The sequence below is a fragment of the Cupressus sempervirens genome, chromosome 9 (genome assembly GCF_028749045.1).
Source record: "Cupressus sempervirens isolate cs-2001-9-10 chromosome 9, ASM2874904v1, whole genome shotgun sequence".
Lineage (NCBI taxonomy): Eukaryota > Viridiplantae > Streptophyta > Pinopsida > Cupressales > Cupressaceae > Cupressus > Cupressus sempervirens.
The window spans coordinates 57,063,965-57,079,624 of NC_143126.1; the positions used below are offsets into that span (position 1 = coordinate 57,063,965).

The following is a 15,660-nucleotide window of genomic DNA, read 5'->3' on the forward strand; positions in this document are numbered from 1 at the left end:
GAGGGCTTTCTCTGCCAAATAGAATGGAAGAACACTCTCTATGTATTATGGAGAATTAATTGAGAGTTTTGGTGAGTTGGATCATCGTGATAAAGTGATCATGGAAAGTGAGAACAACATTGAATCTTACCAAAAATTAGTTCAACGACAAAGGGTGCATATTTTTCTTGTTGGATTAGATGGTGACTTTGAACAAGTTCATGGAAAATTTTTGAGAAAGGATCCTATTCCTGAATTAGAAGCATGTTATGCATTGGTCTGCCATGAATCTATTCAATGATTGGAGAACTAGAAAAGACTAAAGCTTACCCCATGGTGACTCAAAACTGATCTAATCAGAATGGGCCTTCTCAAAATCTACCTAAGTTCACTAATGGTGCTGATAAATCCACCTACAAATGTACCCATTGTAATCTAATTGGTCATACCAAAAGTCACTTCTTTGAACTTGTTGGGTATCCAAAATGGTGGGATCATAGCTACGATTCATAGAAGAAGAATTCCAAGAAGACATCTAGTGCAGTGTTTGTTTAAAGAAATATAGAGGATAATGTTGTTGGATAGATCTCAGCATTAGCAAAAATGGTAGGTAATGGTCTTAAGTCTTTAAATATGTCTACACTTGTTTCTAATAGTGCATGGATAATTGATTTTAGTGCTACGGATCATATGAAATTTTATTCTAGATAGGTCTCATCCCTTAAACCATCCTCACAAAAATTTGTTTCCACTACCAATGGCTCTCCGACCCTAGTTATTGGAGAAGGATCCTTAGCTCTCACTGATACTTTCAATCTAGATTCTATTTTAGTGGTTCCGTCTTTGGATTACAATTTGGTGTCAGTTTTCCAAATCACCACTACTTTACTTTGTGTTGTAATTTTTTGGCCTGATTTATGTGTGTTTAAGCATATCCAAACGAGGCAAATGATTGGTTGTGGTGTTAGGTGAAGAAATCTGTATTACTTGGACTTGGTGTTAAAGAGTTTGGACAAGCTATGTCAAGCTCTAGTGATGGATGGCTCTAAGGGGGACAAACATAAATCTAAAATCTGGTTATGGCGTCGATGTCTGGGACATGCTTCCTTTGGTTACCTGAAAAAATTGTTTCCTAGTTTATTTGCAAAATTTGATCTTTCTAGCTTTCGGTGTGAAGTTTGTGAACTTGCAAAAACCCATCATGCTTCTTTTCCATTAACTTTGAATAAAAGTCTAGTTCCATTTATGATCATACATTCTGATGTTTAGGGTCCATCCAAAGTCACTACCTTGGGTCGATCACATTGGTTTGTTACTTTTATTGATGATTGTACTAGGATGACTTAGGTATGCTTAATGAACTCTAAAAGTGATGTGAACTTGTTATTTCAAAAATTTTATAACATGATTCGTACTCAGTACAATGCACAAGTTCAAGTTCTTCTTAATGACAATGGAGGTGAATATTTGAGTTCTAAACTTCAGCAGTATCTGGAAGCACACTAAACTATTCATCAAACTACTTGATTCAATACACCTTAGTAGAATGGGGTAGCCGAGAGGAAAAAAATGTCACTTTTTGGAGGTTATCTGTGCTTCTCTGATAGAAACCCATCTGCCATTATCCTATTTGGGCAAAGAACTTACCTCTGCAACATATTTGATCAACCGAGTATCCTCCAGCACTATTGATTTCCAGACACCATCCTAGGCTCTCGGTGAGGTGATTGTTGCTCCTACTATCCCAAATTTACCTCCTCATGTCTTTGGTTGTGTAGCTTTCATACACCTCCATAACCATCAGTGCAACAAGTTATCTCCTCGAGCACCGCAATGTGTCTTTCTAGGATATGCTGCTTATCAAAAGGGGTACTGATGCTATCATCTTCCAACTCAATGAATGTTTATTACATTGGATGTCGTTTATCATGAAGACTCGATGTATTTTTCCTTTGAGTCTGAACTTGAGGGGGAGTACTAGAAGGAAATTCAGACTTTAGACTGTGATGATCACATCTCTGAAGATGTGGATTCTCACATCTCTAAAGATGTAGGTAGCTTGAACATCTCTAAAGATGTGGATGTTCACATTCCTGAAGATGTGTGTAGCTTGGATATCTCTAAATAAGGGAAACTCTCTAAAACTATTAATCAAGAATTAGGTGAAACTTTGGATCAAAGAAGTGATGAACACCCAGAAACTAAAGCTATGGGTCAACCTCTGTCTGAGTCTCTCACACCACACCAATCGCTTACCAAGGATGTTCCTGAACCATCTAGAAAACTACTACCTAAACGTCTCACCAAAGGTATCCCTAAATCTACATACAAACCCAAACTTTCTAGTAAAGTTAAATATCCTATGAGTCATTATGTGTCTATCCTTTGTTTTTCAAAATCAAATCAATCATTTGTAAATCAATTATATACTATATCTATACCTAACAATGTGTAGGAAGCCTTAGTTGATCAAAGGTGGAAAGCCTCTATGAATGAGGTGATGAAATCATTACAGGTAAATAATGCCTGCGAACTTGTTGACCGTCCACTAGGAAAGAAACTAGTTGGATGTCAGTGGGTTTATACTACTAAGTACAAAGAAGATGGTATAATTGAACACTTTAAGGCGAGACTGGTGGCAAAAGGGTACACCTAAACCTATGGGATTGATTATAAAGAGACATTTGCACCTGTAGCTAAAATTAATATAGTACGAGTCTTGTTGTCTCTAGTTGCAAACTTGGGCTGGCCATTACAATAGTTTGATGTGAAGAACACCTTTCTACATGGAGAGTTGTCCGAAGAAGTCTACATGGAACTCCTACTCAGCTGCATGATACTAGAAATACATAGTCTAAAGGTTTGTAGATTAAAGAAGTCATTATATGGGTTGAAACAATCTCCAAGGGCATGGTTCGGAAGATTCACAAAGTCAATGAAAGCCTTTGGTTACCATCAAAGCAATTCAGGCCATACTTTATTCATAAAGAATCAGCAGGGTAAGATCACTACACTTATTGTGTATGTGGATGACATGATAGTTACAGGAAATGATCTTGAAGAAAGGAGGGCTCTCAAGGATTACTTGTTCAAAGAATTCGAAATGAAAGATCTTAGTCCCTTGAAATATTTCCTTGGGATTGAAGTGTCTCGATCTAATAAAGGGATCTTTCTGTCTCAAAGAAAGTATGCCTTAGACTTGTTAAAAGAAACCGGTATGTCAGCATGTCAACCCACTGATACACCCATGGAAGAAGGATTGAAGTTATGTATTGAGTCTAATTAGGTACCAATTGATAAAGGAAGATACCAGAAATTGATGTACTTAACACACACAAGGCCAGACCTTGTCAATGCATTATTTATTATTAGCCAGTTTATGCATAATCCTAGAGAGAAACATATGAATGTTGTTATGCGCATTTTGAGGTATCTGAAGTCTGCTCTTGGAAAAGGAATTTTATTCACTAAAAATAAGGATTATCAAAGTGTGGATGCATATAATAATGCTGACTAGGCTGGAGTAGTAGATGATAGGCATTCTACTTCAGGCTATTTCACCTTTGTAGGAGGTAATCTTGTCACATGGAGAAGCAAAAAATAGAATGTTGTTGCACGATCAAGTGTAAAAGTAGAATTTTGAGGTATGGCACTTGTAGTATGTGAAGCATTTTGGCTAAGACTTCTAAGAGATTTGGGCTGTCCACCCAGGTAGCCAATTCAATTATATTGTGACAATAAAGTAGCTTGTGATATTGCTCATATTCAAGTTCAACATGATCATACAAAGCATGTGGAGGTAGATAGATTCTTTATTAAGAAGAAGTTGGATGAGAAGATTGTGGAGCTACCTAAGATTCGATTAGAAGATCAGCTGGCCGATATTCTTACCAAAGCAGTTTCAATTTGAGTGTTCTTCAAGTTTTTGGGCAAGTTGGGCATGTGGGATATCTATGCATCAACTTGAGGGGGAGTGTTGCAATATTAGATTGTTTCTAATATTGAAAGAGCTTTCTTTCCTAAACTATTCTTTCCTTTCCTATAGCTTTCCTGTAGTTGTTTCCTTTCCTGTAGTTTTATGCATTTGGCACACAACTATATATGTACTTGTACAGTTTTATGTGAATACAATGAATGGAAAATATTCTTCTGAATTTCTAATTTTCAAGTCCTAATCCTCTCTTTGAATATCAAATTCATCTATACTTTATTTAAATGATTAGTTGCATAAATTACACTATAAACTAATGTAAATGACTTTTTCTTTTTCATTGTATACATTAAACTTCTGAAATCAAGAGTGATGGGGCCTGCACTGTATGCTCAATGTGATTTCTTGTACAATAAATAATGCCACCACCCACTTCCACTATGGATTCTACACTATCAAGATTTTGTCTTTGTCATCGGTGCTCTAATACTTTCCATTTAATTTCCTAATTTTTAATAGTTGTCTCTTAAAAGGAGAGACAACTCGATGGAAAAGTTTAAAACAGTACCTTGTAATTGGAATGGAATAAAGGCAATAGTTTATGCGGAAAACATCTTATAAACAAAACAATAATACACGGACTGAATCAAAAGATATATACAATTGCGTACACATTGATTATGAGGATCAGTCTCTTCCTAGTTCACCCGGCATTAGAAGATCTAGTATCACTGATCACATTAAAAAACTTATTAAACACAGTACAGTTTATAAGATGATTATCAGTAATCTAAAAAAATTTCTAACCCGACATACAAAAAATTCCTGTACATAATATTAATCCCGATTGCTTGAATCTTTACAGTATGATCTACAATACAATAAAATGATCAGAGAAACCAGAGCAATAATACAAACAAACAAACCCTCTCCATCATCTGCTAACTTCTTTTCATATTCCAACAGGCACGGAACTGGGCTTAGCAATGAATGTTGGGGTTTTTTCACCAGCCATAATAACAATCACTCTATCCTCTTTATCCTCTGAAGAATATAACATATTCTTCATCATTTCATTCTTCTGAGAAGAATCCACATCACTTCTGCCATTACCACTGTTATCATCATCTTGGGCAGTATCTGGATTTCTCCATGAGGAGTAAGCTAGAATGATCAAAGCAATGACTATGAGAACAATCATACACACCATTCCTCCCATTAAATATGGTACTGGCCAACGCCATACTGAAGGATGACTGTAATTATGAGAAGCTGTAATGTTTCTCATACTTTTTTTTTCTATGCTTTACAATATGATCCCTTTAATTCATTCTTCATTCTGATTTTACCCATCTCACCCGTTGTGTGATATATATAAGCAGAAGTATACTCTTCTCAAATACTTGTACCATCTTGTCCTATACCCAAGACAACTATGAATGACTAAACTATAGAATATGAATAAAGCAGTGCACACTATATTCTTTGGAGTAGATGGTGCGTAGGCAACTTTATGTTGATGCAAACGATTAGACCAATCTGCCACCTTATTTCTGCTTTAATGATGGTGATCTTAGACTTATCTATAATGAAGGTATGTTTTACCAATGGGAATTTTTTGTGGGGTATGGGTGGTCAGCTTTGAAGCCATTAAAATGGCTGTCTTTTTCAGACTATCCCATTTTCTTTCAATTGTATCTTCCTTGTAATAATGCGTTTTGTTCCAATGTTCTGTCATTCAATACCACAGCCTTTGTTACTGTTCAATAAATTGGATCTTCCATGTTTGTCGCCATTGTTAGAGATAGTGAAGTACAGAGCTATCATGGAAATTCTGAAGAGGATAACGTAATGTATTACACTTTGGAAAGCATTAGGAAGATTAGTGGGTGAAGGCCCACACACTTATTCATCATGGGAATTGGTACCGACTCTTGGAACTTTTTTGCCTTGTTTTATTGGCATATAAAGATTTAATATATTTTGTATCCGATTTTTTTTTTTGGGTGCTGTTCTTTAAACATTATCGAAAATTATATCTTTTCCGTTTTAGGGCTGACGAAGTGTATGAGCACTTCTGTGCATGATGTTTGTTCCACAAAAGTTTTGATCCTTTAAAATTAGGGTTTGAGGTTTTATGTTAAAGCTAGGTACATTTTGATAGGCGAATTGATTCTGTAGGTAATTAGCGTGAAATATTTTTACTCGGTACAATAAGTTGTTAATGCGTTATGAGTTGATTGTGTCGTTGATGGACAAAAATATTAATGTATTTGAGTTTTGTGATAGTTTAGTAATATTTGTTTATATACAAATATTAAGGTTGACATAGGTAAGGGTTGTTTTAATTTTCATTGAAATATTATAATGGAAAAACTGATATTAAAAATAAAGTAATAATTTGAAGGGGGTTGATAAAAAGTGGATAGGAAAATTAATAATTTTTGTAAAATATTTTTTTTTAATCAAACATATATTCAACATGTGTTTTGATGAGTCAATATACCACATTATTGATTCTAATTAAGATTTGATGTTATTTTTATCTAAGAAATTATAAAATGTTTAATCTTTCATTGATTTTTTTAGTAATTTGTTTACATAATTAGAAAGGATAAATTTGACATTTATGATCTTATTGTCATTTTCAATACGACTTGCTTGGGCTTGTTATAAATTTTAGGGTGCTTTCCTTGCATATAAAGAGGCAATTCATAAAATATTATTAATTTTTGGAAAAATAGAGATAATTTCCATAGAGAAATAAATAGAAAATAGAAAATTGTAAAAATAGAAATAATTTCTTTCAATTATTTTCAATGAAATGAGATGACATTATTTTGGAAAATAACTTACTATAACCACATGGACCCTCTTATGCCAATAATCTAGTAGAGCCACCATCTACACTTCCCACACTCAACTCCAAAACCCTCCTTCATCTTTGTATATTTGCCACCAATAGTCACCTTAAAATATTTTAGAAAGTAAAATTTTTCTCTTTTAGTGTCCAAAGGTTCATTAGTTTAATTTTCCTCCTAAATGAATTTTCTCTCTTTATTTTTGTATCAAAACTTGAGTCTTGATGACACAAATTTTGAGGCCATAACCCAAAATTATTACGCCAATCTTATAAGACACAAAAGTATGTCTAGTGATAGTTTGTGTGTGATGCTTTTGCATTTCTAGATACCCATTTGGGAAAATAAGAGACTTCCAACTCTTAGATTTCTAATGCTACTTTTTTGGATTAGCTCTTCAAGTACACATGAAAATGTAGGAAAAATGAGCTATTTTGTAGAAGGGCCATAATGTTGGAATACTTTAGAATAACTTTGAAGGGTGAGTGGGGGGGGGAGGCAGGGTTGAATCAGTTATCCATGGTCCAGATTTATAAATAAAACTTTTCACAGTTTAGTGAATCCATAAAACATTTATTATCATGCATGCATCCATAAGATTTTGCAATCACTTAAGACTTGTAGGTTACTATCAAATCAATTTGCAGAAATGTAAATATGAAACATAATAGATTCAATAACACATTTGACATAATGATTTATGTGGAAACCCAATTGGAGAAAAAACAACAGTAACATGCTACTCTTTTTCACTCTTCTGAAGTAATGCCCTATGAAAGGCCAATCCTATTAAAGGTTACAATACACACTATTAAATGTGACACTATTAAAGGATTTCAATCATCCTATTAGGAGTGAACCTTGTTAGAGGACTTTAGACCATTGACTTGGAATGACACCTGGTTAAAGGATTTACAAATGACTATTAGATCAACCTTAATCCAAAGAATTTACCCTAGAATGATACAATTATCAAAGAGTAACAGTAAAGCTTGATCTGATAACAACTTACAACTTCATCTGTAGATTACATATCTCTGTTTCAGTCCTCCATTCTACTTGGCCTTCATACATTTAAACTCTGATAGCTTGTTCACCCTTCAAGCATTCACACCCTTAAGTCTTGTTGTTTAACATGCCAATGTAGACTTTTCTCTTAGGTCACTTGATGAAGCAAAACCCTTGACTCCTTGTCATCCTTAAGTTTTTACACATGAAAATCTTTTATTCTAACTAGCCATCCCTATAAATAGCAAATTAAGATCCTTTGTCATTCATTCTCCATCATCTAATTTAGTGTTAAGACAAATTAGGTAGGATACAATGAATCCACCCCTTATTCTATATCTCTTCTAGAAATTTCTCCCTTAATCCTGTTTTAATTCACCTAAACATGGTTTACATTGAATTTTGTGCGACCAGCTCATCAATCTTATCTTCCACCTAGTTCACATAATCAGATTCATCAAATTCACCATCTTTCAAATAATGCAGCCACTCAACATTATTTGGCTTCTGATGCTCAACACATTTTGTGTTGCTAGGAATCTTGGCAAAAACTAAAGTTTACTAGTGCTCATCATCAACTCAACTTTACTTGGCATCCACTATTTTTCTTGAAATACACTAGAATAAACATTTACTTGGCTCCAACTAATTTTTGGCTCAGCTTGCACCAACTTTTCTCGGCCTACTATCCACTCGGTTGAGCTTGGCAGACAAACTTTTCTTAACTTGTTCTTTTATACTTGCTTAGTGTAACCAACCTTTGTAACCTTAAGTAGATTATCAATACATCATGTTATAACTATCCTAACTAATTCTTGTACTCTCTTTTATATCATAACTCAACATTTCCTCTAGGTGCTATTGTTACATCTTTTGATCAAATCCTCTTCATCAATCAAATAAGTGATAGTACTTAAATCATATAAGTAGTTATCTTACCCAAAAATAACAAGTTTGACATCAATGATAAAACAATGATTGAAACTCAACAATCTCCTTCAATCTATTCTGAATGCATGATTATAAATAAATAAAGCACGTGAGTTTAGGAGAAGGTGGTAATTGAAATTTTAAGAACCTTGGACAAATAATCATGTCAAAATGTTTCACTGTTTGAAAATGATTACATTTTAAAGTTGTCCAAACACCTTAAAAATCATTTAAAGTTACAGTTGAATCACTAAACAACATTATAAAACCATAAAACATGTAGGGATACCTATGTCCATTGATAAAGATGTGGGACACTTATATAGCTTTTTGATAGTGCAAATGCTTCATTAATTGGAGTCCCCGATCAAAAGTTATGCTTCTTAGAAGTTGGACCACTTTTTCTAAAACCTTTTTTTTTTCACTGGCTACTAATTTAAATTTTAAATGCTTTATTTTCATGCTTGAATGCCAAATTTCATAATATAACATTTATTCTTATCTATAAACCTAAAATAGGCTATTTAAGTCCTATCATGGTGGTGAAAGGGTAATTTTCAGGGAGTTTTGGGAGAAGGTAGTGTGATAAAGTGTTTTCTCTAGATTACGATAATATTATATCCCATAGGACATTTATAGCTTGGTTTATTTAGATTTTCATACATGTAATAACTTCTTAATTTATATAATAAAAATTTAGTATTATTTTATGTTCATTTGTGTCTCGAGTTGTTTCCCCATCAAGTGCTATCAAAGTAGGAGTTCCTTAGCATGTAGATAGGTCAAAAACTATGAGGCAATTTATATTGGGACTAAATGTGAAAATTCATCCATGAAGGAACCTTTTTGGAAGAGCTAGAAGTGTTGTAGAAGAGAGTTTTAGAGCCCTCTAGAGGCATGTTGAAGCCTTGTAAGGAAAACTATGAAGAGGGTTTGATCTTGAGGCAACAGACAAAAGTTAGGAAGAATATGAAGAGGAGGGGCAAGTTGAAGAGGTTCAAGAAGTAGATATGGATCTAGATGCTGATAGGCTTTTGAGAGTTATTTCTAGAATTGGGAAAGACCCAAAATTAAAGTTTCCACATTTTTTTGAAACCTTAATAGAGAAGGTTAAATCAATTTGATCAATGATATGGAAAATAATTTTGATTACGAAGATGTAGATAGTCCTAAGAGGGTCATGTTTTAGAAGGAAAAATTGAAGAGTCATTTCATAATTTGGTGGAAGGATGTTCAATTAGAGAGAAATTGAAGGGACAAAGATAAGATAACAAGATGGGATTAGATGATGGACAAATTGAAGAAACAATTAATCTCCATCAACTATAAGCCAGATTTGTTCAAGAGCATGCAAGGGTTAGAGCAAGAGGGAAAATTATCTAAGAATATACAAAAGAGTTCAATCAAGTCCTCATTAGGAAATGTCATGCAAAAGCTGATAAGGAGAAACTTTCTTCTAAGGCTAAGCATTTAGGAGGATCTAAGTTTAGTTAGAGTTAACAATATTGAATTGGAATACAAATTTTCTTGGAGAGTTTAGGAGAATATAAATAATATGTTTGAAGGAAAGAAAATATGGAGAGGCCAATGAGGAAGGGGTGATGAAAGGTCCTTTGGAAGTTGAAATGAGGACCAGAGAAAAGTATGAAGATGAATAATGGTTTCAGTTTCTCCTATGATCGAAATCATGGTGACTAAAGATGAAAAGGAAGAGGAAGGCCTAGACAAGTGCCTGAGAGAGGTGGTCAATTTTGTATCAAAGGATATGGTCAAAAAATTAAAGCTCAAGAGAAAGAGAGAGAGACCATTATTTGTATCAAATTTCATTGTTGTAGAGTGATCATAAGGTCATGGTCATTTAATAGTTCTTGGTGAAGTTCAAGATTGGAAGCTACCATGATGAGGTACTATATGACATCATACCTATGGATTCAAGTCATATGTTGTTGGGAATGCCATGATAGTGTGTTAGGTATTATGTACATGATGGCCTTGAAGAAAACCATTCTCTAATAAAAGATGGAGTTTTTCACATGATAAAATCCTTAATGAAGAAAGAAGAAATTGTATACAATAGTGATAGGGTATGTGTTTTTGATGGGAGAAATTTTAGATGAAATGAAACATCAACACCTATGTTATAGTTAATTCCTGGGGTGGATAAAGAAGGTAGTAGGGAAATTCTATTAGATGTTTCAAGTCTATTGAATGATTTTCATGATATCATATTTGATAATGTCCCTAAGGGGTTACCACTAGTAAGGAGAATAAGTCATCAAATAGGGTTAGCCCCTAGATATATTTCTCCTAATAAGGCTTCTCATAGGATGACTCCTAATAAGATTGAGGAGTTCAATGTACAAGTTTAGGAATAACTAAGGAAATGTCTATTTTGAGAGATCTTGAGTCTATGTGTGATACCTACAATACTGGCACCAAAGAAGGATGGGGAGTAGAGGATGTTTATAGAATCTACGGCCATAAAAATGATAACCATCAAATATATATATTTCCCTTACCAAGGATGGATGATCTTATGAACTACTTGTGTGAAGATCAATAATTCACAAAAATAGACTTTAATAGTAGGTATCATTAGATTTAGTTATAAGGGGGAGATGAATGGAAGATTACATTAAATACCAAAGAATTTTTGTATGAGTGTTTAGTCATTCCCTTTGGGATAAAAAATACATCAAGCACCTTCTTTAGGCTAATCAATGAGATACCAAAGAAGTTTTTGAGATTTTTATTTTATTTTATTTATCTAGATGATATTTTAATTTTTAGTATGATGCTAGATCAAAATTTAATGCATATCCATAGAGTATTTCAGAAACTAATGGAGGATTAAATTTTTATTAACCTAAACAAGTGTAGTTGTGTAGAGAGGGAATTAATCTACTTGGGTTTTAATTTTCTCACATGATGGTATCAAAATGAACGTAAAGAAGATAAATATCATCTTAGAATGGTCTACTCTAATGTATGCTAAGGAGGTAAAGCCTTTCATGGTTTGGCTAAGTTTTATAGGAAAATCATTAGAAAATGAAAATTTATTTCAGCAACCCTAATTGAGATAATCGGGAGGGATAAAAAAGAGTTCAAATGTACTACAAGAGCTCCAAAGAGTTTTGAATTCGTAAAGAAGAAGATGATAAAGAAAATTATGTTAACACTCCTTGATTTTATGAAGGTATTCGAGGTTGATTGTGATGCTAGTGGCAGTAGCAGTGCAGTTTTATTGAGATAAGAACATAAGCCTATTGCATATTTTAGTGAGAAATTAAATGACACAAAGAGGAAGTAAATTCTTTTTATGACTAGTAGTTCTATGTAATAGTTCAAGAATTAAAAAAGAGAGGCTTTATCTATTTCCAAAAGAATTTTTATTGTATATTGTATGGGAGTTATTTAGAATAATTGATGGGGGGGAGAGGCTGAGTTAGTTATCCAAGGTCCTGATGTACAAATAAAACTTTTCACATCTCAGTGAACCTATAAAAATTTTATCATCATGCATTGCATCCATAAGATTATGCAATCACTTAAAAATTGTAGTTTACTATCAAATCAATTTGCAAAAGTGTAAACATGAACCATAATAGATTCAATAACACATTTCACACAATGATTTATGTTAGAACCCAATTTGGGAAAACCACTAGTAACATGCTAATCTTTTTGACTCTTTTGAAGTCATGCTCTATGAAAGGCCAACCCTATTAGAGGTTACAATGCACACTGTTAAATGTGACCCAATTTAAGGATTTCAATTACCCTATTAGGAGTGATCCTTGTTAGAAGATTTTAGACCATTCACTTGGAATGTCATTTGGTTAAAGGATTTACAAATGACTGTTAGGTCAACCTTAATCCAAAGGATTTACCCTACATAGATACAATTATTAGAGAGTAATAGTAAGGCTTGACATAATAATAACTTACAACTCCATTTGTAGATTAAAGATCTCTATTTTAGTCTTCCATTCTACTTGGCTGTCACACACTTAAGCTCTGATAGCTTGTCCAACCTTCAAGCATCCATACACTTAAGCCTTCTTACTTAACTTGCCAATGCAAGATCTTCACATAGGTCACTATATGAAGCAATACCCTCTATACTCCTCTTCCTTAGGTTTTCGCATATGAAAACCTTTGCTTCTGACCAACTATCCCTATAAATAGAGAATTAAGATATTTTTCTATTCATTCTACATCATCCAATTTTGGTTATGATAGATTAGTGAGGATTTAATGAATCTACTCCTTATTTTCTTTCATCCCTTTCTAAAAACTTCTTCTCCAATCCTCTTTGAATTTTCCTCAAAATGGTTTTCCATGGATTCTTTGCTACCAGCTCATCAATCTTATCTTCCACATGGTTCACACAATTCAAGAAAACAAACTTGTAAGTTTAGATCTATCGAATTCACAATCTTTCAAATAATGTTGACACTCAACACTAACTAGCTTTTGATGCACAACATGTACTGCATTTCTTGACATCCTTTGTAAAATCACTTGGCATGAACTAAAGTTGACTCAACATCAACTAAATTTGGCTCGGCATCAACTGTTTTACTCAGCATACACTAAAATGGAAATTTTCTCAGCTCTAACTAATTTTTTGCTAAGTTTGAACTAACTTTTCTCGGTTACTACTATCCACTTGGTCAAGCTTGGTAGACATACTTTGTTTATCTTTTTCCTTTGACCTTTCTTAGTGCAACCAATCTTTGCAACCTTAAGTAGATTATCAATGCACTATGATATCAATGTCTTAGTTGTTTCTTGCACTCATTTTCATATCATGGCTCAACCTTTTTTCTAGGTACTATTGATACATCATTTTGATCAAATTCTCTTCATCAATCAAATAAATGGTAGTACTTAAATCATATAAGTAGATGCCTTACCAACAAATAGTAGGTTTGACATCAATTACAAAACAATGATTGAAACACATTTATCATACTTGTATTAATCCATTTTCAACAATTTGAAACCGATCAAGCAAAATGACTCAATTTAAATAGTAAGACCAAAAAAATACCAAAAAATAATAATTCCTTGTATTGAAATCTCTTCCTCTATTAGTAACTTTCATCTTCTAAATAGGCCACAAAATTATTTTCTATTCTGATCAATAGAAAATCAACTCATCCTTATGACTCCCTCTAAATTACTTCTTATATCTTCCTCTTCCTAGGTAGATGTAGTTAGTAGATACACTTTCTTTCTCAATAGTCAAAGTTTCTCCCTCATACTATGTTGTATGATTTCTCCCTCTATGTTCAGTTCCTTTATGTGTTGTTAACAATGCCCATTTTCAATATCTCTTCTCATCAGTTACTATCTCCCTTATCCTGTATATGTCTCCCTCTTTGAAAACAAAGATTTGTCATTTTAATATGCATATTTGAACTTATTTAGTTTCTCCCTTTGTCACCTTACCTGTGACTGATTTGTAGTTTTAGCTCTTTGATTACTTTAATAAGTTCCTAAAGTAAGATCCACTGCATCAATTTGTAACATATGTCAATCAACTTGTTTGATGCAGGGCATTCCTCTTATTTCTTAGATATCCTTTGATAGTGTTATCACCCCTAGTTTACCTCTTAGATACTCATGAGCATCCTTTGGTAATTGTGAAGATATAACATATTCCATCATCACCTCTTTATCTTGAACTAATTCTCTCAAATAATAATACTTGATTGCAATGTGCTTAGTCTTTGTGTGCATCAAAAAATTCTTTGATATATTTATAGCACTTGTATTATCACAATAAAGTATCACTGGTAAAGTAATCTCTTCCTTCATACCTTTGAGTAGTTTTTTGATCCATACAATGTACAATTTATAGTAGAAAAAACATATTCAACTTCAGTAGTAGATTGAGAAGTGTAGTTATGTTTTTTGCTAATCCATGTAACTAGCCTCTTGCCTAAGAAAAATGCTCCTCCACTGGTGCTCTTTTTGTCATCAATATTTCTAGCCAAATTAGCATTAGTATAGGCTCTTAATTAAAAATTCTCATTTTTCTTGTAGTATAGACCATACTCCTTTTTTCCTTCCAGGTATCTCATTATTCTCTTTATAACCATCAAATGATTCTTCCTAGGATTAGAAAATAACCTTGCAACTATCCATACAAATAAATTAATATCAAGTTTTTTGTGTACTGCATTTTGTGATTTATCAACCATAGACTGGTATAATGTTTGATTCACCTTAGAAAAATCATAATTGTTTGACAATTTATGTCTTGTTAGCATAGATGTACTTACTGGCTTGGAATCCTCATTGACATACTTTGATTGAGGGATGCACATACCATATTTCATTGATGTACTTGCAAACCCACAAAGAACTTGATCTCTCCAAACATAGACATCTCAAATTATTGCTTCATTTCATTTGTAAAAGCTTTACATAAAGTATCTTGACATCCAAATATGATATCATAAACAAAAAATTTAGACAACAAATACCATTTTTCTTTCTCTATCTTTAAGTATAGATTTTTTTTATTATCAGTCATTTCAAATCCAATCTTCACAAGATAATATGAAGTCTCTCATTCCATGCTCTTGGTGCTTGCTTCAAAGCATATAAAGCTTTGTGTAATCTACATACCATGTTTTTATTTTTAACATCAAAAAACCCTTCTAGTTGTTCTATATAAACTTATTCCTCTAATATACCATTAAAAAATGTAGATTTAACATCCATTTGATAAACTTTGAAACCTTTGTATGCAGAATAAGCAAGAAGAGTTCTTACTCCTTCCATTCTAGCAACAGGGGCAAATTTTTCTCCATAGTTGATCCCTTCTTCTTGTGTATATCCTTTGTAGACTAATCTTTCCTTATTCCTTATTACTTCACCATTTTCATCTAACTTAGTTATGTATACCCACTTGGTGCCAATCATATTTTTGTCTTT

At 33.1% G+C, this 15,660-nt stretch overlaps 1 protein-coding gene across 1 annotated transcript; it reads right to left on the reverse strand.

Annotated features, from left to right (window-relative positions):
* Window positions 1–4,862: 4,862 nt before the first annotated feature.
* On the reverse strand, window positions 4,863–5,198 carry LOC149537621 (protein GLUTAMINE DUMPER 1-like). The gene has a single exon (XM_089802353.1). It carries the CDS (start codon window positions 5,196–5,198, stop codon window positions 4,863–4,865), a length of 336 nt encoding a protein of 111 aa, XP_089658479.1.
* Between the last annotated feature and the right edge of the window lie 10,462 nt (window positions 5,199–15,660).